General features: G+C 42.6%; 1 protein-coding gene across 1 annotated transcript in view; it reads right to left on the bottom strand.

Moving 5' to 3' along the window:
* KRT80 (keratin 80) overlaps positions 1-26,376 on the bottom strand; it is a 39,290-nt gene that overhangs the window by 5,753 nt on the left and 7,161 nt on the right. The window contains exons 2-6 of the mRNA XM_044679251.1: positions 17,910-18,118; positions 8,377-8,437; positions 7,181-7,276; positions 3,782-3,946; positions 2,522-2,647 (exon numbers count right to left, since the gene is read on the bottom strand). Of these exons, the coding sequence (XP_044535186.1) occupies positions 2,522-2,647; positions 3,782-3,946; positions 7,181-7,276; positions 8,377-8,437; positions 17,910-18,118 (657 nt within the window). The remainder of the gene's footprint in view (positions 1-2,521; positions 2,648-3,781; positions 3,947-7,180; positions 7,277-8,376; positions 8,438-17,909; positions 18,119-26,376) is intronic.

Raw genomic sequence — 26,376 nt, 5'->3', positions numbered from 1 at the left:
GGGCTTGAATGGAATGCTGTATGCTAACCAGTTCCTAAAGTAAAAAGTGCCATCATGGAAAGGTGGTCTGCCTGGAAGCCCACAAGTCCTGAGTTCAAGTCCTACTCTGACACATCTTGGCTGTGTGATCCTAGGCAAGTCACTTAACTTCAAGGCTACTTTCAAAGATTATCTTTATTTATTTATTTTATTATTATTTCATATGTTACCCTTATTAAAGATATTTCCATATTTTATATAGAAATATATCTAATATTCTGATATAAATCAATATTTTAGAGCATACTTATAGATATATGAATATATTTATGTATAAATATGTTTACACTTTATATTATATAGATATATTTGTATTATACTTGTATATAAATATATATTTTATAACATATTTCTACATAGAAATATACTTTTATATTATATTTATATAAATAAATATTTTATATATCCTTATGTATTATACTAGGCATATATTTATGTTACATATAATACATATTTTATATCACACTTATATGTAGAAATATACTTTTATCTTATACTTCTATATAAATATTTTATAGTATACTTACATGATATTAGACAGAAATATTTGTTATATATATTTATATTATACTTACATTTGATATTATACTTATATGTATAAATAACTATATTACATTTATAGCTATATTTTTACATTATGCTTATATATAAATAATTATATTATACTTATAAATATATTTTATATTATGCTTATACTATTTATTTTATATTTTATATCTTTATTTTATATTTTACTATACTTATTCTATTTATATTATACATACATAAATAAACATTTTATAGTATACATATATTAGACATAAATATTTGTCATGCATATATAAATATTTCATATTATATGTAGAAATATATTTTAAATATACTTATATAATATATTTTATATTATACTTATATGTATACAAAAATATTTATAGTATGCTGTATAAATCTACATTTATATTATACTTGTTTAAATAACTTTATAGTATACATATAACTAAATATTTTATATAATGTATAAATATATCTTGTATTTATAGATAGAAAGAAATCTATTTTCTATTGTATATTATTATATTATCTTTTTCTTGGTCTAAGCTTCCAGAGAAGGTGCAGAGTTTCCTCAATAGGAATTCCCTACGCCATAGAAACCATAGAGTCAGTCCCTATTACCATCAGAGACCCAAAACAACCCTGTGAGATAAGCAGGAAAAGGATCATGATTAAGCTCACTTAGAGGCAATTAAATGGCATAACAACTAGAATGCTGAGTCTAGAGTCAGGAAGAGCTGAGTTCAAATTTGACCCCAGACACTTTTGAGCTATGCAATCCTGGGCAAATCACTTTTTCCCCTCTTATGATATTTTATTTTATTTTCCCCTAGTTACATGTAGAAACAATTAAAAAAAAAAAAACAAAAAAAAAAACACCACCCACCGTAATTTCTGTCTTAGTAACAATTCTAATACAGAAGGGTGAGAGCTAGGCAAATGACATTAAATGAGTTGTCCAGGATCACATAGCTAGGAAGTATTTAAGGTCACATTTGAATCCAGGTCCTCCTGATTCCAGATCTGGAAATCTAGTCATTGAGGCATCTCTGCCCTAGAAACATTTTTTAACATTTGTTCTCTGACATTTTGGGATCCAAATTCTCTTGCTCCCTCCCAACATCCCTCCCCACTCTCTGAGAAGGCAAGTAATCTGATATAGGGAATACAAGTGCTATCATGCAGGACGTTATTTCCATATTCGTCATGTTGTAAAAGAAGACACACATCACACATACAACGAAAAATCTCATAAGGGAAATAAAGGAAGATGACCTCCTTCTTTGGGCAAGTCGTTTAACCTCCTTCTGCCGCAGAGCTTATAAAATGGAAATAACAGAAGCATGGGACAGGATGGCCCTGGCATCCTTTCCAGATCTAAATGTCATGGTCTAAATGGAACTTGAACCCAGTCTAGGTCTTATTAATTAATTCTTATTGACTGACCGTGCTGCCTTAATGGTCAAGAATACTAACCCCCGTCTGGGTTATAGCATAAGCATCTTATTTACTTATATATTATAAATTATATAATTAATTTAATAAAATTACATGTGTTCTAAGCAATTATAAGCATCTTATTTTACTTTTGAAAAGTCTTACCTTCTGTTTTAAAATCAATACTGGGTATAGGTTCTTGGGCAGAAGAGTGGTAAGGGCTAGGCAATGGGTGTTAAGGGACTTGCGCAGGGTCACATAAGCCAGATTTGAATCCAGGACCTCCTATCTCTAGGTCTGGCTCTCAATCTGCTGAGCCACCTACTAGCTCCACTCTACTCCAACCCTGCTTCCTGCCCCCAAATATTTTAAAACCATCCTTTGGGCTTGGGTTGTTCTGGCTTCTAATTGATGTACCACACAGTCCAATTTTTTTGACTGAGAGACCTTGGAGAGAAAGTCTGGATGTGGATGTATCTCCCACCAGGTGGCTCGGTCCCTTTGGGTCACTCACATGGCTCTTGAGAGAGAGGATTTGGGACCTCAGCTTCTGGATTTGGATGTTCAAGTCCGCGATCTCACTTCGGCTGCTTTGAAGGCTGCTCCCGAACTCGGCAGATCGAGCTGCCCTCTCCTCCAGCTGAGAATTCAGTGAGAGTGAGTGAGAATCAGGGCTTGCTAATCTTTTCTCACCTGCCTATTTTCTTATTTTCCTCCTCCCCAAGTTTTCTGTTTCTTCCCACTTTTCCTTCTCTCCCACCCTTGTTTCTCCTTTCCCTACTATGTTTCCTGTCTCTCTTTCCTCCCTCTCTCCTCTCTCTCTCCTCTCCATGGTCTACTCTGTCCACTTCTTTATTCTCCCCACACCTTCTCTCTTCCTTAACCTCTAGTTCCCCCTTTCGCCATCATCTCTATTCTCTAGAGGAGAGCCTAATAGGGTGGCTTCAGGAGCCAGATAAAAGCTAAGGCAGGAGTAGAATGTACAGTACTTGGAAACCGATGGGAGCCTGAGGGGCAGAGGAGAGAGTCAAAGCTATTTACAATGTTTGAAGAAGAAGTGACAGGAAAGACAGGAGGAGGGACTGACAGATGAGGTTGGGTTGGTAAGTTGGATTGATAAAGTTGATAAATTAAAGAGGCTCAGTTGACTTTGGGTTATGTTGAGATGGAGGGGCCAGTGCAGACAGACACACAGCAGGCAGGTCTATGCTTCATTTTCCTAATGAGACCATAAACTTTCAGAGGGCTGAGACTCCTGTGTTTGCCCTTCGCCACCTCTTTTTGCGGCTCCCACAATTGCCATATAGCAGAAGCAAAATCAATACTTGATGGACTGATCTACTTCTTCCCTCTCTTATCAGTCTATCAGAACTTGAGGAGGGGCCATCTGATTCAACTCCTTCATTTTGCACCAGAAACTGGAGCCCAGAGAGAAGAAATTACTTGTTTGAGGTCACAGAGCAAGTTAGTGACAAAGCCAGCTGGATTCCGGCTCTTTTCACTAGGCAAGACCACCTCATTGTCTCCCGAACTTCCTTTGTGTATTTTATTCTCCACCCCTTCTCCAAACCTCTCACATTTCATGAAAATTCAAGATTGATGGTATTTTGAGCTCATCTTCCCCATCATTCCATTCCTTGTCTGGCACTTAAACCCCTCTCTACTCGTAGGCTGGGACAGTTTCCTGGAGTCAACCCCCAACTTCTCTCTCCTACCCTCATGGGACACAAGGACGCCTCACCAACATGCTTGCCCCTTTCTTATTGGTTCTTACTCTGCTTCTGGAAAATGCCTCAGCCTCCTCCAGACTTTTGGCAGCAATGGCATCATATTGGGCCTTCACTTCCTCCACAATGTCATTGAGGTTGATGTGGCAGCGACTGTCCATTCCTACAGTCACTGATATGTCCTTGACTTGGGCCATCAGGTCCTGAAGCTCCTGGAAGGAGGGAAGGAAGGAGAGAACAGGGTTGAAGAGAGAGGAAGGATGCATAGGATTCCATTTGGGGGGTTATCCCCTTTACTAACTCAGCTCCTCCATTTTTACAACATGGAAGATAGTGTCCAGAATGAAAATATTTGTGGTGTTATGAAAGAAGAAAACAAAACTGGAAGGGAGACAAAGGACCTAAATTCAAATCCTAGCTCTGTATGACCTTGGGAAAATAATTTCCCTTTTCTGGGTCTCAAGTTCCTTATCTATAAATTGAGGGATGGAATTTAATCTAGATTGTCTCTAAGGTCCTTTCTAGTAGAAATCTTAAGATCCTATGATTGATGCTTCTTACTTCTCCATTTCCTCACTTAAGTGCTCCTTCCTTGGGACATCTTCACCTTTTCTCATCCCCACACCCCAAACTTTCCATCCTGGATTCCTGGTCCAATCTATTACCTTCCATCTCTAGGAAGCCTCCTCTATGCCTTAATCCATTTTTCTTCTCCTTATTGCCTCAGCACAGAAGCCTGACACTCTGACCATTTATTTATTTTCTTTCCTTTTAAATCCTTTCTCAATAACATTTCTAGGACAGAAAGGCAAGGGCTAGGCAATCAGGGTTAAATGACTTGCCCAGGGTCAGATAGCCAGGAAGAAACCGGAAGTCAGATTTGAATGCAGATTCCAGGTCTGTCCTAGCTCTATCCACTGTGCCACCTAGCTGCCCCTTGCCCAATTATTTCTCATTCTGACCTTATATTTGGTCCATCCTTGGTAAGTACTTCCTGTCTCCCCATAGGACTGGTAGCTCCATGCGTCTCCTTTCTCAGATCCCAATTAAGATTGGATCTAGTTAAGGACTGGTGAAACAGCAATCATTTATTAAGCATCTACTGTGTGCAGAGCTCTGAATTAGGTGGTGGTACAGGAAATTTATGCAATATACCTTGGGCTCCAGGAGATTACAGTCAATTAGGGGTATATGGCACATATTTCCCAATGATATACTAATGCATTAAAGAGGTGTAAATAAAAAGCTGAGTGAGGATCTGAGTGGGGGAAGGTCATAATGACCACCTGGGAGAAATCAGGGAAGCCTTCATGAAGGAAGAAGCATTTAATTAGGCCTTGGAAGAGTGAGTAGGAATTCATCAGGAAGAAGTGGGGTGGTGTAGGCAAGTTCCATTCCAGGCATGGAGAATAATGTGAGCAAAAGCAGAGACACTGGAAACATGGGGGAGAGTGAGGAGTCCACTTGAACCAGAGAATGATTTATGTGAACAGGAGTAATGTGAATCATGGCTGTAGTGCCTTGGTGCCAGGCATGGAGAGCCTGGAAGAGACAGACTCTCCACCGAAGGGCAATATTTAGAGATTAAGAGTTTCAGCAACCAACCAGGTTGAGCCCTCCAAGGGCTGGCCAGAGGGACTAGTATGCCTCAGGTTCAAAGGCAAACTATATATAACATACCCTAAAATTTTCTTTTAGGGTGTATTCAGGATAACAACCTCGAATTTCTTCATTGGCTGCATTAGAATTTATCACAAGGGTGGGACAATATCCCTCCAGCTTTGCTCTTAAGTTCAAATCTATGTTCTATCAGGTGCGCATTAGAATTTCTTCCTGCTCTGCTGCTCAGGTGTCAGAGGAATTGAGGGTTGACTCCAGGAAACTGTCTCAGCCTAGAAGTGGGGAAGGGGCTAAGTGCAAGGGAAGGAGTGGGGAAGGGGAGCTCAAGAAGATAATCTATCTTGAATTTTCATGAATGAGCAAATCACTTCTCTCTGAAGGCTACATGTGGAAGGAAGGGGTTGGATGGGATGATCTTTGGGGCCCCTTCCAGTTCTAAGTTCTATAATTTGGTGATTGATCCCAGTCTTGGAGCTCATGAACTCCTACTGATGGACAGGTGATTGAAGAGGGACCTGCCTGGTCTATAGGGGATCAACTCTTGAACATCCTAGTTAATTGTACACCCCTTAAGGGGAAGTAGTTATTACTTTTTTATTTTTGTTTTTCCCAAATCCTAGCATAGTGCTTGACATACAGGAATAGCACAGGGCCAGGATTTCTATATTTTCATTGGCATTGAAAATTCTTCTGATACAGGCCAGCACTTTCTCTGTAACTCATGGTTTCCAGAGCAGTTAAGCAACGTGTCTGGGATCACACAGCTTATATATGTCAAGGGAGAGACTTGAACCCAAGTCTTCAGAGTTTTGAGGTTGGTTCTCTATCCTCTACCACACTACCTCTTTTGCTTTAAACACAGCAGGCATTTAATAAGTGCTTATTGAATTGAATGGAATCAGTCATTGCCTTAAATGGGACTCCCCATTCCCAAAGAACATATATGGAAACTTGAGACAGCAGGAACTGAAAGCAGGAGGCGAGGAGGTGGAGTAAGAAAGAAGTAAACAGAGTCACTGTGTGCCAACACTGTGTAAGGAGTGAGTGAGTCAGCCCCGCTGGGCCAGATGGGGGAAGGGAAGTTAAAATCTGTGGGAAATGGCTGTAGGGTAAGGGATAGGGAGGACAAAAGCCCTGGAATGGCAGCTTAGCCTGGTTTTGTGTATGTTGGATCAGAGTGTGGAATCCCAGGGCCCAGGGTCTTGGGGGAAGCTGAAAGGGTAGCCTCCTGGGGCTCCTGATCCAGAAGAAACAACTGTTTTCTCTGCCATTACGACTTACTTTTAAAGAATTTGGCCTGGGTGGGAATCTGGGATCTCCAGTAGTCACCACAATGACCTATCCCCAAATTTGGATCTTTTGTTCCAATCTCTTTACCTTTCAGAAGAACTATTCCTTGATCTGGGAACTCACCATCTTGCTGGACAAGATGTTAAAAGGCCAAGGAATTGCCATGATTACTCAGGCCCCATTATTTCCAGCATTCTCCTAGCACCATATCCACTCCCTGCCTTCCCTCTACTGACCCTCAAGGCTGAAAATGAGGATAAAGAATCCTAGTGGTGGAACACTGAAGCTGGAAGGGCCCTAAGAAATACTTTGCTTCAATCTGATCATTTTACTGATGAGGAAACCGAAGCCCAGAATGGTCATTGACCTGTCTAAAGTCACCAGAAGAGAATCTTCAAAGAAGATCTGGAAAGGAATCTTAGAACATTGATCTCTCCAAGGGGAGAAGAGGGACAGGTTTTTGTTTATTTTTCCTAGGAAATCAGCTTCCTTCTTTCCATGCTCATTGAACTACCAAGAAGTCTTGATTCTCTCACCTGCTCATACACGGTTTTCATCAACTCCAAAAAACTCTGGAGTCCTTGGAGTTTGGCCTCCAGCTCTGTCCTACGAAGACACTCAGCATCCAGATCCTGTTGGGGAGGAAGTGATGGAGTGAGGAAAGGGATGGAGGTGGGGTATATTGGAGCTGAACAGAGCTCAAGAAGGAGGGGTGGCAGATACTGGGGCTGCCCCATAACTCTATGGAGTGAAAGTGTCTGACTGGGGAGAAATCCTAGGAAATTAAGGGAAGGGAAGGAGAAGCATCCCTGAGGAGAATCTAAAAGGATTCTAGGAAAAAAGGAACAGGACAAGAACTGAACCCTTGTCTTGGGTATGATCCTCTCTTTGCCTACTCATATTTGTTTAGTCTGGGATAAACACTGGTGCATTTGTAAAAGGTATTAAAAAAAAAAAGGCAGGGGGATCAGTGGAGACTAGAAAGCAAGGCTAAGGAAAACAAGCCATGGACCTGGCAGAGGAGTTCTTTTTAAAAAACAAGACACGGGGGCAGCTGGGTAGCTCAGTGGAGTGAGAGTCAGGCCTAGAGACAGGAGGTCCTAGGTTCAAACCCGGCCTCAGCCACTTCCCAGCTGTGTGACCCTGGGCAAGTCACTTGACCCCCATTGCCCACCCTTACCAATCTTCCACCTATGAGACAATACACCAAAGTACAAGGGTTAAAAAAAAAACACACACACACAAAAAAAGACAAAACAAAACAAAATTGAGAACTTTTACCTTCTTAGAATAGATACTAAGAATCGGTTCCAAGGTAGAAGGTAAGGAATAAGCAATTGGGGTTGAATGGCATGCTCAGAGTCACACAGCTAGGAATTGTTTGAGGTCAGATTTGAATCCAAGACCTCCCATTTCCAGGTCTGGTCCTCTATCCACTGAGCTGCCTCCCTGCCCCAGGAATTCCTAATTTAGGGTCCATAGACCTTGAGAAATTTCAAGGAGTCCCTGAACTCGGACAGGAAAAAAATTACAACTTTGTTCTTACTATCATGATTTAAATTGATCCAGTTATGAAGATAGGCAACTGATATTATTCTCAGAAGGGGCTCATAGTTCTGGCTTCATCAGATTGACAGTGAGGTTTATAACATATGAAAGGTGAGGAATCCCTGGCCTAAGGGACCTGGATTCTGTTCTGCAGGCTAGGAGGCGGGAAGGGGAGTGGGAGTACCTTCTTCAGCTGGACAAAGGTGAATTCCATGTCTGTCCGCTTGGTGATTTCTTCTTCATATCTGAGGAAAGAAACAAAAAGAGACTCAACTTTCTTATTTCAGCTAAAGTGGGGAGGCTCAGAAATTCCTTTCTGATCACTGAAGATAAAATGGATAATATTGATTATACAACATTGAAAAGTTTTTACACAAAGTTAATGCAGTTAAAATTAGAAGGAAAACAGTTCAAGGGGGGGGGGATCTTTGCAGCAAACTTCTCTGATAAAAATTTTATGTCTAAGACAGTGATTCCTAAAGTGGCCACTACTGCCCCCTGGTGGGTGCTGCAGCGATCCAGAAGAGCGGTGATGGCCACAGGTGCATTTATCTTTCCTATTCATTGCTATTAAAATTTTTTAAAAATTAATTTCCAGGGGGTTAAGTAATATTTTTTCTGGAAAGGGGGCGGTAGGCCAAAAAAGTTTGGGAACCACTGGTCTAAGCTGTTTACCACCAAATGAAAAATATGCTCGAAATCTCAGAAAATAAGAGAAATATAAATTAAAACACCTCTGAGAATATAGCATACAATCACCAGACTGGCAAAGACTGGCAAAAAGGACCAAAAAACAAGAATGAAAATTTTTGGTGGGGAGGTGGAGGAACATGCACACTAATGAATTGTTAAAAGAACTGTGAATTGGTCTGGCTATTCTAGAAAGCAATTTGGAAAGTCACTACTCAGAAATACCACTCCTAGGTATATAGCCTTCAAAAATCAAATAAAGTAGGCAAGGACCCATATGTACAGACACATTTATAGCTTGTTACAGTATTTTTTGTTGTAGCAAAGAACTGGAAGCAAAGGGGATGCCCATCAATCAAGGAATGGCTGAACAAAATACAGTATGTTAATATAGGGTTGGGAATTGGAACTGGATTTTTATTTCATTGGAATAGGGAACTCTCATGTAAGGAAATTCCTTCTACCAATCTAGTTTATCACCTTCTCTTCAATTTATAATCTTAGAGGGAAAGAGAACAAGCATTTATGAAATGTCCATTAGGTGCCATGCACTGTGCTAAGTGCTTTACAAATATTATCTTTTTTAATCCTCATAATAACTCTTAAAAGTAGTTTCTACTATAATCCCCATTTTGTAGTGGAGTAATTGAGATAGACAGAGGTTGAATTGCCTGGGGTCACAAAGGTCTTCCTGATTTCTGGCTTTCTGCTGTACCCACTATATCATACCATCCCTTTTGTGAATGTAATGGAATTATGTTTTTTTTTTAAACCCTTGTACTTCGGTGTATTGTCTTATAGATGGAAGATTGGTAAGGGTGGGCAATGGGGGTCAAGTGACTTGCCCAGGGTCACACAGCTGGGAAGTGGCTGAGGCTGGGTTTGAACCTAGGACCTCCTGTCTCTAGGCCTGACTCTCACTCCACTGAGCTACCCAGCTGCCCCATTATGTTGTTTTATTTGACAGTTGCTGAGAGGATTGGATGCAGAGAAACCTAGGAAGACTTGTATTAACTGATGCAGAGTAAAGGGAGAAGAACCAGGGGGGATAATTTATACAGTGACTCCAACACTGTAAAGCAAAAGAATTTTTAAAGACTTAAGAATTTAGAACAAGTCATTGGCTAACTAAGACTGATGATGAAGCCTGCTTCCCTGCTTCCTCTTGGCAGAGAGGTGGGATGGGTGAGAGATGTGGAAAAAGGCATGCATTTTCAGACAAGGTCTATGTGAGTTTGTTTAGCTTGACACTGTCATCACTCTGCTACAAGCCCTCATCACCTCATGCCTAGATTACTGGTCTGCCTGCCTCAAGTTTCTCCGAATTCCAATCCATTCTCTATTTAGCCACCTAAGTGATCTGGCCTAAAGTATGGGTCTGATTTTGTTACCTCCCTCTCCCCCAACTCAGTAAACTCAAGTGGCTTCATATTGCCTCCAGGATCAAATGTAAAATTCTCTTTTGGCGTTCAAAGACCTTAATAATCTAGCTTCCTCCTACCTTTCTGGGCTTCTTATACCTTACTCTCTGTCTTTAATCCAGTGACACTGACCTCCTGTCTGTTCCAGGAACAAGACATTCTGTTTCTTGGCACTGGGCATTTTCTCTGCCCATCCTCCTTGCCCTCTTCCTCCCTTACTCAGACTATTGACATCCCTTGGCTTATTCCACCTAAATCTACTGAGCTTAGCATACTTACAGTCTAGCACATAGTAGGTGCTTAATAAATATTTGTTGAATTGAAAGGATCTGGGGAGAAGTAGATGGTCATAATTATGTTGAAAAAAAAAGACCCTAGATGAAAGATTTAAGAATACATAGAAGAGAACAAAAGAACAAAAGGGTGGTAGGGAAGATATAGGCAGGGCAGTTTGGGAGCTTACAGTGCTAAATTTACTGTATAGTATGTGTGATATATGTCTTCTTTCAATGCATAAGGAATATGGAAATCCATACTGCATGATAACACTAGTTATAGAATTCAAGCATCATAGGATGGTTTTTCTTTTTAACCTTTATCTTTCGTCTTAGAATTAATACTAAGTATCTATTCCAAGACAGAAGAGTGGTAAGGGGTAGGCAAAAAGGGCTATGTCCAGGGTCATACAACTAGGAAGTGTTTGAAATCGTATTTGAACCCAGGACCCAGCTCTCTATCCACTGAACCACTGAGAGGTCTCATTATTAGACTCTTAAAAGGACCTTAGGGGCCATCTTGTTCACTCCCTTCACATTATAGCTGAAGAAGGAAGTGGAAAACTAGAGAGCATACAGGACTTGCCCAAACTTACAGCTTTTGAAATATCCTGTATATTTAAAAGACCCAATTCATATGTAATAGAGATCTGTGGCTTAATACTTAATTGATTTTCTTTTCATTGTATATGGAAATGTTCATGGCAGCATCAGACAGTTGAGCTAGATTTTAAAGCCAGGTCCTCTGGCTCCAAATCCAGTGCACTGGGTGATGCCAACTTCCCAATTAGCCAAGGGTGGCCCACTCTTGTTGAATAGGTCAATAAACTTGATTCAGAGTGCCCAGGTGGCCAAATCTCAAAGGCAGTGCCAGGACTTTTTGAGCATAGATGATTTAATTCCCCTTTGGGGACCAAAGAGAATTTCTGCTAGTAATGAAAGCTTTTGCCTGTAACTTTTAATTGCCTGCAACACTATGTTTTTAAATGTTTTATTGATGCCTTTTGTTTCTACATAAATAGTCATTTCTGGATATTGCCTTCTCTGCCACTCACCCAGCACTGAACAACTCCCAGGTGAAAACTCTAAACATAAGGCATTTTTACAGTGACTTTACCTAATACTAATGAGGTGTGTAATTTTCTGCCTTCCTAACTCCCTGCCTCTCCACCAAAGCAGAGGGAGATGGGTGTCTTTATTTGTTCCCTACAACCACTTTTGCTTTTGTCATTCAATCAGAATTGAGATTCTGTATCGCTAACGAATCTTGTTATTTCTGTATTCTACCCTTCTGTCTGGAGGGATGGGTGTGTGGGTGAAGTGTGGGAAAGGAGGGAAAGAAGGGGCTCACCTACTCTGGCTGAATGTATGGGTATGAGAAGATGGCAGAGTCCTATAGAGGTCAGTAAGAATGGGTGGGGAACCAAGCAACTTCAGTGACCAAGAGGAATGAGGACAGTCCAGTCAGGGATTATATCCTTAATCTAATTCTCAGGCAGACCACAAACAGCAAAACTAGGACTGGACCTTGCCTTTGTTAGAGATACCTTGGAACTTCCCAAGGAGGTGAAAGAAGGGGCAGAGGAAGATTCTACTATCATGTGTTTGAAAAACTGCCACAAATTCAGAGCCAGAGAGATGAAGGAGGAAATAGCAAGACCATCTGGCTTCCATTTCCTGCTCTACCTCCTGGAGGAATCCCTTCATATTTCCATCTTCAATTCTCCTTTCTTCTTCTATATCTCCCCCTTTGCCCAACTGTATGTTCTCTGTTTGTGAATGGAAAAGATAGTGTCATATTCCATATTTCTGTACTCAGGTAATCAAAAAGTTAAAGGATCTTGCAATCAGAGTCTCTTTCTTGCCCCTACCCCAACCCCCAAGCCATGAATCCCCATTACTCTTGAGCTTGGATTCTCTGGGAAGCTGTTGAACCATTTCCATCATCCAAATTCTTTGCCATTATTAAACTCGATCAGACTTTTCTTTTCCTGGGATTCCCTGATTGATCCTCCTTTTCCTGGAGCCCAGCCTTCTTCCTGCTTCCTAAAGGAAGTCTTCCCTGATTGTACACTCAACCTGGTTTTTCCATCTCCATTCACTGTTTCTCTTTTAATTGTCCTTCCCCAGGGGCCCCATCATCTCACCCCCACCCCCCACCCCTTGCATGATTCTCTGGCTCTCACTCTGCCCTAGCCGGGCTAACCTGCTCTCAGCTTGCTGTTCACTCCTCAGCCTTTCTTCACACAGGCTGTTTAGATTCTCTTCCCCACTTCCAGTGGGTGCTCTTTTAGCTTTCCTCTTCCTTCTCTTACTCATGCCCTATCTCTTTCCTTCTTTCCTTCCCAAACTTGCACATAATGCATAATAACAATATTTCTTTAAGGTTTGCAACTATCCTCTGAGGTCAATAGTGTATTATTGTCCTCATTTTATTGGTGAAAGTATGAGCCTAAGAGAAATGAATGACTGCCCAAGCTCATGCAACTAGGAAGAAGCAGTATGGAATTGAACTGATATTCCATGACTCAGAATCCAGGGTTCTTTGCACCATTCTATTCTTCTGACCTCTCCAGGAAGTCTTGCCTGACTGATTCCATTGATGACCTTCTTCCATCTGTCTAGCCCTGATGTCTTCACTTTACCCCTTGATCATTCCATATGTGTGCCTTCGTCTATGTATTCCATCAGAGAGGGAGTTTCTCAAGGGCAGGAGTATGGAAACATAGTCATTTGATGCTCTCATTGAGACTGATTCTTGAGAAGTTACAAACTAACCTCTCCCCTAGACTTTGTTACTGGATTTAATGGAGATCTCCTAATAGACTAGGAGAAGAAAGTCAGGGGTAGCCCCTCTTCTTGGGGAGGCTTCCTTGAAGTCAGATGACTAGGTGGATTGACTTATGAAGGGTTGTCCTTGGACATCACTGCTACTGTTGCTTAGCTTCTGACAGTCCTCTGCTGGACTTTTGGCTGGAATGGAGATCCCACCTGACGGATGGGGCTAGGGAGTGGGAAGGACTAAGTTCCTGAGTTTCCTTGGCTCCTCCCTGTCTAACACTCCTTGGTCTTGTGTAGGTGACTCCCCTTGGGAAAATGTTTGCCATGGAGCCTAGGGTTTCTCATAAGATATTATTTCTCTCCCTTTCACAAGCCCCTTGACACTCAGTCTGTGGTTGTCTCAGCTATGATCTCTGGATAACCATGTAGAGATGACTGGTATATCCCTTTCCCTCCATTCTGGGCATTCTGCAGATATGCTGAAGGTTAGGGCTGTGTGTACCTTGAAATTTTGTAGCTTCAGAGTTGCCTGAGAGAGAGATGGGTCCCTCCTTCTCTTTTCCATTCCTTTTCCCCTGAAATTGCTCAATCACCTTTTGGTGGTAATTATAGCCACCCTTTTTTGTCATGCCCCAGTTAATGCCCTAGACTCATGTCACTGGCTGGCATGGTTCCTAAAGCCTCATGGGAATTCTGAGAGGGAGTACCTTCCCACAGCCTTGACCTCTGCCATCTACTAGCTCTGTAGAAGCATGCCTGAGTGAGAGAAACCAGGTCTACCTGAAATTAGGCTGCTGGTTAGAGAGAGAAGAAAACTCTGCCATTGCTCTTTTATCCTGGGTTCCCAGAAGAGATGCTGTGAGGGGAAAAAGCCCTGAGCTGAAATCTAGGAGACCTGGGTTCTATTTCTAATTCTTCCACTAAGTTTTCTACATGACTTTGGCAAGTGTCCCAGCCTATGGGCCTCAGTTTCTCCACAAAATGAGGGGGTTGAGGTACTTTATCAATGGTTGTTGTCCATGTTCGGTACATTCTCCTCCTTCAATTCTACCTTTTGCCTTATTGACTCCCTTCATTATTCAGTTCAAATCCCACCTTGTTCTAGAGGCCTTTCCTGGCCCCTACTGTCCTTCTCCCATATCCTTCTTTCTCAGATTATCTTCCACTTATATCATATATATCATTTTTAGTCCTTAGTTGTTTGCATCTGGTCTCCTTCATTAAAATATGACCTCTTTTTGGGCAGGCTTCCCTAATATTCTCAGTACTTAGCACAGTGCCTGGTACCCAATGAGTGTTTAATAATATGTTGACTGACTTAATGATCTCTAAGGTCGCTTCTATTTCTGACAGTCTATGGTTCCAGAGGTCCCTAGGTCTGGGGGGAAATTTGGAGAGTATTGGCTATAAACATGAGTATTCCCTCCTTGAGGAATGGGGAGAGGTAGGAAGATGGAGGGAGTTCAGGATGAGAGGGCTCTGTCAACATGGGGTGTGGTTAGTGCAGATGTAGTATTAATGTCTGAGGCTACCTGATCTAGGTGGCATCTAGGTGGTGTAGTAGGTAGAGTACCAGGCTTGGAGTTAGGAAGACTTGATTCAAATCTGGCTTCAGACACTTAGTAGCAGTGAGACCTGGGGCAAGTGACTTAACCCTTTTTGCCTCAGTTTCCTCATCTAAAAAATGGAGTTGGAGAAGGAAATGGCAAACCACTCCAGTATCTTTGCCAAGAAAACTCCAAATGGGGCAATGAAGAGTGGGACACAAATGAAATGAGTGAACAATGATGATATGATCTGTGAATTATAATGAACGGCATTAGTATTGTGGGCTTTCCTCCCTCTCCTAACAATAAATAGCACAGACTGTTGGAATCAGAGATGCATCAATATATTCTACAACTAAAGATGAGAAAAGAGAGAAACTCAACTCAAGCCAATAGAGTCAGGGCTGCCGATTGCTGAAACAGTGGCAGAAATGGCTTCCTGTGAGGGGAGGGTGGCTGATGGGGCTAGAGGGGATCTCTGTCTAAATCTGAAAGTCCTTAGATTGTGAGCATGTCAGTCAGATCCCTGGTGCATGTTTTCTCCTACTCAGAGGTATGTACCTCCTGAAGGACTGACTAGAAGTTCAGCAGTAGAGTAGTTAGTAACTGACTTAGAGGCAGAGGATTGAGCTGGAGGATCTATCCAAGGTTCTGCTAACCCCAGCTGTTCTCTAACAGAGGAGAGACACGGATATAGCCAACATTGGCAAATTTGTTGGTTTACTTCACATAATTTGATCCAAGGGCTTTGTTTCCTCCTTTTTATCTCAGTGAAGGTAGGAAGGGAGGGGGGAAAGTGAATGTTTGATAATTAAAAATCGAATTTAATTTAAGAATAGGCAGGAAATTCCTCTAGCAAGCCGTTCTTCATGTAGACATCTTTACTAGCTGCACTTTTTTTTTTTTTTTTTTACACTTTTTTTTTTTTTAATTTTTTAAACCCTTAACTTCTGTGTATTGACTTATAGGTGGAAGAGTGGTAAGTGTAGGCAATGGGGGTCAAGTGACTTGCCCAGGGTCACACAGCTGGGAAGTGTCTGAGGCCTGATTTGAACCTAGGACCTCCAGTCTCTAGGCTTGGCTCTCAATCCACTGAGCTACCCTGCTGCCCCCTAGCTGCACTTTTGACTAGTACTTTTTCTGAGAAGGGGAGAGCAGAGGAATTGTGATGGAGTGAAATTGGGAGAGAAGGCACAGAGTCAAGGATGTTGAGCTCTTTAGGGGATGGAAGGGGAGAAAGTCTTGTATACCAGGTCAGGGGCAAACACTAAAGGAAGGATTGTTGTATGGCTTTTGGAGTTATTGTGTTCCCCTTCGAGGATGTGCCCCTGTGTGCATGGGGTCTCTCCTGCTGCCCCATGGGCTGTCTATTAGACCACTCGCTAAGTCATCTTAGAATCATGTGGGGATGAGTCAGAAGGTGATGGCAGAAGAGAGCATTAAACTACACAAGACACTAGCAGTTCTGATTTTCTATAATTCTATGTTCCATGGAGACTGTTCCTTCCTGGACTGAAAACCCAATTTGAGTGACCTTGTCACCTTGCTCTTCCTTCTCCTAACTCTTTCTGGGTTTATAAAATGTCTTTAATTCAATTTTTTGTCTTGTTCCATCTTCCAACTCCTCCCCCCCAATCTATTTGCTTGTCAGGAGCAAGGGCTGATCTCATCAGTTTTGTGTAGACAAGGATTAGCCCTTCCCTGTTTTCTCTGTCTTGGAATCTAGTGCAAAGTCACCCAGGCACCCCGCGCCAACACACATAGCAACCTGGGGAGAGGGGGTGGTCCTGGAGATACACAATATTCTCCATGCTTACCTACCTCAACCTGAGCCCTTCTCTTTGGGGGCCCTTGGAATTTCTCTCTCAGCCCATATATCTATCCCTTTCTTCTTCTTTCTCTTGGTTACCAATGGAGCCCAGTTTGGAAGAACATTTCTTGGACCTTGAATGCTTGCTCTGAGGGAAATTAGCCCAAACCAGTCAGGAAACCATAGACACCATGCCTAGGACTGAGTAGGATTAGGAAGGGAATCTAATGGAGATTAGGTGTCAGACCAAATAGAAATCAATCACATAATTTTTAGGTTAGGAATGGATCTCAGACATCTAGTTTGGGAGAAAGCCTAATGGAATTAGGCAGCAGGTTTAAGAGAGGTAGACAACTGAAAGAAAAAAATCAGGGAGAGGCCAAATGAGAAATCAGACAGTAAGCTGAAAAGAAACTAGGCAACAAGCCTAATAGAATTCAGATAAAAGCCTAATGGAATTTAGGTGGAGACTTACAGAGAAATCCTCAAGTGAACCATCAGACTAAGTGACCAGCCTACAAGAAATGGAATCCCCCTTGTCTTTGCTCTGGAGTCTCTCTGTATTGATTTCCATTCAATTCTGGGTCTGGGGATGGTTGGTGGCATCTTTGAGGGTAGTAAAGTCAGATGTGGGGGAAAGTGGCACTCTAGAGGTACCGAGTTAGACTGTAGGATAAGATTTTTGACAATGGTGGTAGATTGGGTGGGATCATAGTCTTGGGCCATTTCATACTAGAATTTGAGGAAATGAAGGAAGTGTTTTATGGGGAAACAGAGAGAGCCATTCAGGCTTAGATTTCCCAGGACTACATTGTTCTGTCACTGAGAGGTATTCTCCCTCCTATCGACAGTCAACTCTTAATATAAAGACTAGTTTATGAAGAAGCATAGACTAGCTTTGTTGCTATAAAAAAAAGCTACAAACAGAATCAGAGTGGGGAGAAAGGCTGGTACTGTTGGAAGGGTTCTTGCCAAAAACTACCGCCATTTTGTCCCACATATTAATTGCCTTGTCTTCCCTGGGGAAAATTGGAGTCCAGAATAGGATGCCTGGGGACCTGGGTGGAAGCAGAATAGGTAGGGACTCAGGTTGCTTCAACTTGCATAAGTGGATGAAAAAAATCATTTCTCTCCCAATTCATACTGTCCTCAGGGAGAGTCATGCCAACTGAGGTCCCAGGAAAGAGACTTACTTGATCTTATACTCTTCCACCTTCTCCAGCATCTGTGTCAAGTTAACTTCAAGCTGACTTCTCTCCTGGCTCACTGTTTTCAGCTCTTGCTGCAGGCGGTCCAAGTACTGCTCATACAAATGGCTGAAGTCAAAGCAGGTGGATTCTTGCTCTTGCAGGAAACTCCATCGGGTTTGTAGCAGCTGGTTCCGCTGCTCCAAGGACTGCACCTATAAAAGTCAGAGAATGGGTGGTAAGAGGGCAAGAGTCTGGGTTGAGGTTTGGGGAGCTCTGATTCCAAGGTAAGGAGAAAAGAGGTCCAAAGAGGTTTTTGAGACCTGCCTTACATCATAATTCACAAATAGATCTAAGATTTGAACTCGGGTCCCCTGGCTCCAAATCCAGTTATCTTTTCATTGTGCCATCCTGTCCCCACTCCCTTTCTCTTTTTCTCTGTCTCTGTCTCTGTCTTTCTCTGTCTCTGTCTCTGTCGCCCTTCCTTTCTGTCTTAGTAACAACAAGATGGAAGAATAAGGGCTAGGCAATGGGGATTAAGTGACTTGCATAGGGTCACATAGTTAGGAAGTGTCTAAGGCCATATTTGAACCCAAGTCCTTCATACTCCAGGCACTGGCACTCTAGATACCCCATGTCCTTATCTCTTAATTCAATTTGACAAGCACAAGGGGACCTTAGAGCTTCTATTATCTAATGTTTACTTGAATAACAACCCTCGGTACTGCCTCTGAATGAGGATCTCTGGGGATGGGGAACTAGCTGAGGCAATCTTGGCATTTTGGACATCTCCCATAGTTAGGAAGTTGCCCCCATATCCATCTGAAATCTGCTACTGCAACTTCTATTTAGTTTTGCTCCCTGGGGCCAAACAGAATTTATTCCTCATACATCTAAAGATAGCAATTCTGTATCTTCTCTTCTTTACTTTCAACATCCCTGGTTTCCTCACATGATCTTCCCATGATGTATTCTCCCTACGTCCCCTGACCCCCCGGATGTTCTTCTTTTGATGTCCTGTCTTCCTCCTTTCTAAGATGTGGTGACCAAACAAATGTGAACACAATGCTAAGCAGAGCAGAGGATGTGAAGTGGGACTGGCAAAGCTTTTCTTGTTTCCGGGGCACTCACAGTGTCCCAGAAACTCCTTGTCTAAACTTGGACAACCCTTTCTTTGTTCTTGAGATGGATATGGTTTTCAAGGGAACTTTACTAGCAGCAAAAGCAAAAGAGGATAAAACGTGAGGCTTAACCAATTTGTGAGTTACAGAGATAGTGATCTTATCCCAAGTCATCTCTAATTTAGGTGATGGAGCTGGTATAACTTGCTAAGGTTCATAACTCATCTCTCCCCCTAGGGAGCTAGGTAGCTCAGTAAGTAGAGCCCTGGTCATGGAGTCAGGAAGAGCTGAGTTCAAATCTGACTTCAGGTACTTACTATTTATTCCTAGGCGAGTCATTTAAACCTCTTTGTGCCTCAGTTGCCCTAGCTATAAATGGGAATAATAATAGCATCTATCTCCCAGAGTTGTTGAGAGGATTAAATAAGATAATAATTGTTAAGCGTCTGGCACATAGTAAGCATTTACAAATGTTTTCTTCCCTTCCTCTGAAGCATATCTGGCCTCCTAGTCTATCTTTGTACTTGTATCCCTAGTACTGAGCACAGTTACTCATATGGGGTAGGTGCTTAATAAATATTAATTGACTGATTGGTAAATCTTAGAGTTACATAAACAATGTGGTTCGTTATTATTATTCAAGTTGAAAGCTGAAGCCCTTTTAGGCCTCTGCCCCCAGCTTCTTGACTCAGTGGCTGGAAGTCGAGTCCTCACCCCATTATTCTCCAACATTTGCAAGGTTCCATGCTCCCTGTTCCTCTGTAATAGTTAGAGAAAGTCCTTCTCTTCACACCCACTGTTTTCAGTGAGCAGATTCCTTTTGTCATAGGCTTATATTACTAGAGAATACATTTGTATTGTGTACTGCAATCCGCATATATCTCTCCATCATGAGACAGTATGTGTTCTTGAGCACATGGGCTGATGGGGATATTATTGAGGATGTAGACACTAAACGATAACTCTATCCAACTATCAATAATATGGAATTAGGTCTTGATCAATGACACATGTAAATCCCAGTGGAATTGTGCATCAGCTAAGGGGGGTTAGGGAGGTTTGGGGGAGAGGGAAAGAACATGAAATGTGTAACTATGGGGAAATACTCAAAATAAAAAATTTAAAATTAAAAAAAAAGAATTAAAAAAATGAGATAGTATGTGATGACCAGCTGTCACGTGCTATGTGAAGGGGTTGTCACTATATAGCATTGAAGGTTCCTGGCTGAGCATTGCTCATGAAGCAGTCTCCTGGCTCCAAGAGAGCTGGCCAGGGGCCATAGAATCTCATAGATATACAACCAAAAGGGACTTCGAGGACCATCCAATCCCATCCATCTCATTTACAGAAGAGTAAAGTGAAATTCAGAGAGGTTAAGTCACTTGCCCAAAGTCAAGGCTGGTAAGCATCAAAGGTCATATTTGAACCCATGTATCCTCTAAGTGTTTGCCCTAGAAGTTGGCAGTTAGAACCAGTGACATGGCTTTCTGGAAATATGAAAAGAGTTGGGATGGGATAATTTAGGCTAGCTGACTCTCAGTTCAAGATCTCTATCATTCTCCATGGGAATGAGAAAAGGGTTGACTGTGGTCCTCTAAGCTAGACAGGAATGCCTGTACAAGGAGAACAATGGTGGGCCATGGCCATTGTGCTGTTATTGCAAGAGAAGCTCATCCTGAGCAGAGAAGCTTCCAGAGAGAATCATGTCTCCCCAGATCTGTTGTTCCTCTTGGTAGCAGAAATCGCTCTGATTTGGTGCTGACTTCCCTGCCCTTGGACCATTGTTGTAAACTCCTTTTTCTGCCTCCAATATAGCCCTTAGATTCCGGTTCCTACATTGACCAGCTGTATGATCCTGGGAGAGAGAGAGGGACATATTGTAGTCATGAGGCACCACTGATGATGAGGGCTTCTGGGAACTAGTGATGATGGATCTGCCATGGTATGGTTGGCGGGTGGAAAATGTTTATAGGGGTGGAGTTGGGGTAGAGTGGAGGTAGCCTGTTAGGGCTAAGGATTTTCTTCACAGACTTGGGTGGAGATTGTTTCCTTTCCTTTCCCCCTTCCTTTTCCCTCTTCCTTTCCTCTCTCCTTTCCTCTCTCTCCTTACTTTGCCTCCTCTCCCCTCCATTTCCCTCAACTTCCCTCGCCTTATTTTATCTTGCCCAGGAACCAATGATGGGCTAATTGGAATGGAAGCTTTTATCCCAGTTGGGTCCCTCCTCCTTAGTCAGCCTGGTAACCCTTTCTATTGATGGCTCACCATATTAGTTCCAGACTTAATTCGAATATCCAAAGGCTTTTTAGCTCAGCTGTAGCTTAGAACTCCTAAACTCAAGGGATCCACCAACTTTTGTCTCCCCCAGAAGGAAGGCTTCTCTACAACAGTGGACTAGGGGTGCTTTCTGAGCCTTCTCTACCTAGACCTTCAGTTTCTTCATCTTTAAAATGGAATTCATATTTACCATTTGGGAGCAGCCGGATGGCTCAGTGGATTGAGAGCCAGCCTGGAGGAAGGAAGCCTGGGTTTGAATCTGGCCTCAGACACTCTAAGGCAGAAGGCAAGGTTTAAAAAAAATTTTTTATACCATCTGCCTATGTTCATAAGACTTAAATGTGCTTTAGAGATAGATGATGGTGCTCTTCATGAGTCTCAGAGAGGAGATGTGAGTGGTTGAAATACACAAAACTGGTAAGTTTCAAGGTCTGTTCTCAAATCTAGGTTTTCTAAGATCAAATCTAGCTCCCTGGGTCAGCTAAGTGGCTCAGTGGAGCCTGGAGTTGGGAGGACCTGGTTCAAATCTGGCCCCAGACACTTTCCTTGTGTGTGACCTTGGGTGGGTCACCTAACTCCAGTTGCCTAGTCCTCACCCTTTTGTCTTAGTGGCTTCTAAGATCGAAGGTAAGGCTTTAGAAAAAAAGAAGATACTCAAATCCAAAGCTCAGTTCCTTTCACTCATTTATCCAACAAATTAAAACATATGAGAAGAGGCAATATGGCAGATATCGTATTGCTGGTCCTGAGGTCAGAAAGACATGAATTCAAATTCTACCTCAGAGACTTCCTGGCCCGGTGACCCTGGCCAAGTCACTTGATGCTGTCTGTCTAGTCCTTCCCCTTCTGTCTTAGAGTACAGAAAGTAAGGGTTTAAAGAAACAACACCTTGTTCCCTTAACTGCACTGCTAGGTTGCTCCAAAAAAAGGTTTCGTAAACCTTAAAGCTTATACAAGCGGTAAAGCAGCATAGTGGCTAGCAACAGTCAAGGAAGACCTGGATTCAAGTCCTACCTCTCAAGATCCTGGGGCTGTGTGACCCTGGACAAATCACTTAACCTCTCTGTGCCCTAGATGACTCTCTTTGTAACACCGATAGGGAAGTTCATCTCTTGGAGCTCCCCACATCCTTGGTATCACAAGACTGGCTTAAAAAAAACCCAACCACCATATAAATGTGGGCTATTATTATTCAGTTGCTGTTGAACTCTGGCTTGACCTGGTTGGTATCCTGTTTACTATCTGGGATGGGGACCACACCCTTTCCCCAGGAAGGCTCTTCCCTTGGCGCCAGCTGATTGCTCCTCCGGTTTAGCGATGACAGCCCCATGCCCTCCTTTGGAGCTGGATATTGGGCAGCATGTGCCAGTCTGTGAAGGGAAGATCTTAGGAAAAGATTCTGTGGGCCAGAGCTCAGCACTTGGTATTTCTGGGTCTGTCTGGAAGGTTTTCCTTCCTTAATGTAGAGAAAACTCATTTAAGCCCCAGTTCTGACTGTATCTGCAAATGGTGAAGGAAGCACGGAGGCAGGTGGGAGGAGTACGGAGGGGAAGGGACTCCATGCCCCGAGAGTGAGGGAGGTGCTGGCTGGCATTTCGGAGGCTGCAGAGAAGGCACAAACATTTCTAGGAGGGATTCGGCATTTGGGCCGCTTCTCTTTCCTTCTGGAGCCCGCTCCCAGGGCTTCTAAACATCCAGGTACACAGCCGTGTCTCATCTAGAACAGATTAGGAAGGAAACGCATCCCACTGGAAGGAGCTTGGGATTCAGAGCGAGTAGACCTGGCTTTGAGGCTCCATTCTGTCCCTATCTACTTCTGTGACTGTGGATAATTCGTGTCATTTCTCCCAGCCTCAGTTTCCTCATTTCAAAATGAGGAGATTTGACTAGGGGGGACTAAAGTCACTTCCAGTTCAAAATTTGAGAATAAATATTCTCCGAATAAGAGAAGATGTCACGGAGACAGAAGAGATGCAGAGGAAAGAGTTGATAGTATTAATCAGGGGAAGCTTTCCTGGGCAGGTTTGTGGTGAAAGAGGGAAGAGGCTGAAGAAAGGAAAGAGGATCAGACTATGTAAGCCACTGAGGCATATTGTATTGTCCATCATATCAAAGGAGGTTAGAGAAGGAAAGGTGTGGGTCGAAGATGGGGGAGAGAAGCTGAGTTGGGGAGTCATTGGGCAAGTCTGATGAGTGGTAGGTCTCTATGATATGGTGACCTTTGGTTTGGGGTAGCCCCGTTTAGAGGGGGATTATCTTGCAATACTACTCAAGTATGGCTCTGTCCTGAGAGACAGTGGGGGAAGATTATAGTCATTAGAGGGCAGCTTGGAGACAGGAGGTCCTAGGTTCAAATTTAGCCTCAGACACTTCCTAGCTGTGTGATGCTGGGCAAGTCACTTAACCCTAATTGCCTAGTCCTTACTACTCTTTTGCATTGGAACCAAAATTCAGTATCAATTCTAAAGCAGAAGGTTAAGGGTTTAAAAAAAAAAAAATGGTCATGGTCATTAGAGACTGCAGATGAGGGAGGGCTGCCACAGTGCAGCTAAGACTGTGGGCTAGGAGCTGCTGGCAGGGAGGTGGGGGACTGGAGTGGATGTGGAGGGGACTGGTTTGAGGTCTAAAGGCTCTTCTCAGTTTCAAGCTCAGTTTCTGGCTCTTCCTCATCTGGAGCATTTGCAGGTGCTAAAGATCTGGAAAAGGAGATAGACGTTTCTCCTTGGGTCTCTCCAAGACCTAAAAGAATATTAAAAGAACTTGCCATTTTCTATTATTTATCATCACTCATTGGATTCATATTTTAGCTTTCCTACTAGACAGGGTGAAGTCACAAACCACATTTTATTCATCTTTGCATTCTAGGAATCTGCTGCTCTCCAGCCAGGACTCTGTTCTCAGATCTGACATTTATTAGTCATGAGGTCATGTGCAAGATGCTTATTTTCCCTGTGCCTCAGTTTCCTCATCTGTAAAACTGTACCATCTTACAGGGTTGTTGTAAGACTCAAATGAAAATGCCATAGACAGAGTGCTTTGTAAATTTTAAGGCTCAGAGTTTCTCAGGACTTTCCTCACCTCCTCACTATTCCTCATCCCCCACCCTAGCTAGGCTGTTGCCAAGGTTTTGAATATGAGCCTTCCTCTCCTTTCATACTGCCACCACTTTCATACATGTCTCATCACTTTATGCCTGGATTCCTGAACTAGCTTGCTGGTGGATCTGCCTGCCTCAAGTCTCTTCCTCACTGCAATCCATCCCATCAAAGGGATTTTTCCTGAAGCTCAGGTCTGCTCACATCATCCTGTTACTCAGTAAACTTCACTGGATCCCCAGGACCCAGGACCAGCTGCAGAGGCCCCCATTTGACATTCAAAGTCCTTCATAAGCTCTTCCTCTCCTATCTCTCCAGTCTTCTTCTTTTTTAAGTACCTCATTTATGGAGAGGAAAAACTCAATGAATGTGCAGAATCACACAAGATCTCCCATAAGCTCCAGCATGAGACACATCTGCAAAACTGACTTGTAAACATTTGAGGCACAAAACAATCATGATACCATTAGCTCCTGCTGGTGCCTCATTCTGTGGTGTCCTGGCAACTGCAATCTGCCATATGGCGATCTCCCGCCATATTCTCATTCATTTGGACAACGGTAAACACAACTGATTGATTTTTCAGTTCGGTCATCGTCAGTCATCAAATTTAATTCTCTGATATTTCTTTTCCCGGCATCTTGGGCAATTATTTCTGACTTAGTGCTCTGTTCTGCCCCTTGTCCTGGCCCCAAGCCTGGCACCAAACCAATAAGGGGCTTTGATGATACAAAGATTTAGAAGAAATGAAGCCATTAGACCATCCTGTAGCTGGAGGGACAAACTGCCTGCCTACACCATTCTGCCCCAGGATTCAGAGGCAAAACACACCCTTCCTATTCCCTTGTCACAGTTCAGCCCAATATCACGTACACTGTTCCATGGAGGAGACGCTCCATCTCCGAGCCCTGGGCATTTTTTGTGGCTGCTCCCCATGCCTAGAACACTCTCCCTCCTTGTCTGCCTACTGGCTTCCTTCCAACCCAAATCCCACCTTCTACAGGAAGCCTTTCCCAGCTCCTCTTAGCTCTAATGCCTTCCTTCTCAATCATTTCCTACCGGTGGCTTATTAATACAAATGCACTGGCTTGTGATGTTCCCCCATCACAACACCAATCTCTTGCCTCCTCTTTTAACTCAGTGCTTGAGACATGGTAGGTATTAATAAATATTTATTGGTTGTCTAAAGAAAATGTGAAGTTATTATGAACAAGAATGTCTGCCTGAACTCAAATGTGACCCCATTACAGTCTCAAACCAGACATTAATTAATGAGACACCAGGAAGGCCAGGTTGATCTCACGTAAATTCAATTCAACAAAGATTTCTTTTTTTAGCTCTTAATTTCTTAATTTCTGTCTTGGTAACAATTCTAAGACAGAAAAGCATTAAGGGCTAGGCAAATGAGGTTAAGTGACTTACCTAGCTAGGAGGTACATGAGACCAGATAGGAATCCAAGACCTCTAAAACTCTAGGCCTGGTGCTCCACCCACTGAGCAACCTAGCTGAACCCTTCAACAAATATATTGTAAGCTGGGAGCAGGTAGGTAGCTCAGCAGATTGAGAGAGAGGCCTGGAGGAGGGAGTCCTGGATTCAAATCTGGCCTCAGATGCTTCCTAGCTTTGTGAACCTGAGTAAGTCACTTAACCTCTATTGCCTAGCCCTTGGAACCATAAAATAGTATTGATTCTGAGATGGAAGGTAAGGGTTTAAAACAAAAATTTTTAAGCCCATATTATGGGTGAGCATCAGCACACTTGAATCCAAAGATGAATAAAAGGAGGTCCCTGATTTCATCCTGTCTTGTAGGGGAGAGAAAACATGAGGACCAACAGCTAGGATACAAAATACATCTGAGATCTTGTTGTAAATAAAAGACCCTGGCAAGTAAGTGAGAGATCTCCTGAACCCCCAAGGGGAGAACTCTCTCCATGGCTTTGGAATGATGTGAACACCAAGTTCTCCTTCCTACTCATACGC

The sequence above is a fragment of the Gracilinanus agilis genome, chromosome 5 (assembly GCF_016433145.1).
Source record: "Gracilinanus agilis isolate LMUSP501 chromosome 5, AgileGrace, whole genome shotgun sequence".
Lineage (NCBI taxonomy): Eukaryota > Metazoa > Chordata > Mammalia > Didelphimorphia > Didelphidae > Gracilinanus > Gracilinanus agilis.
This window is presented reverse-complemented; position numbering and strand designations above follow the sequence as displayed.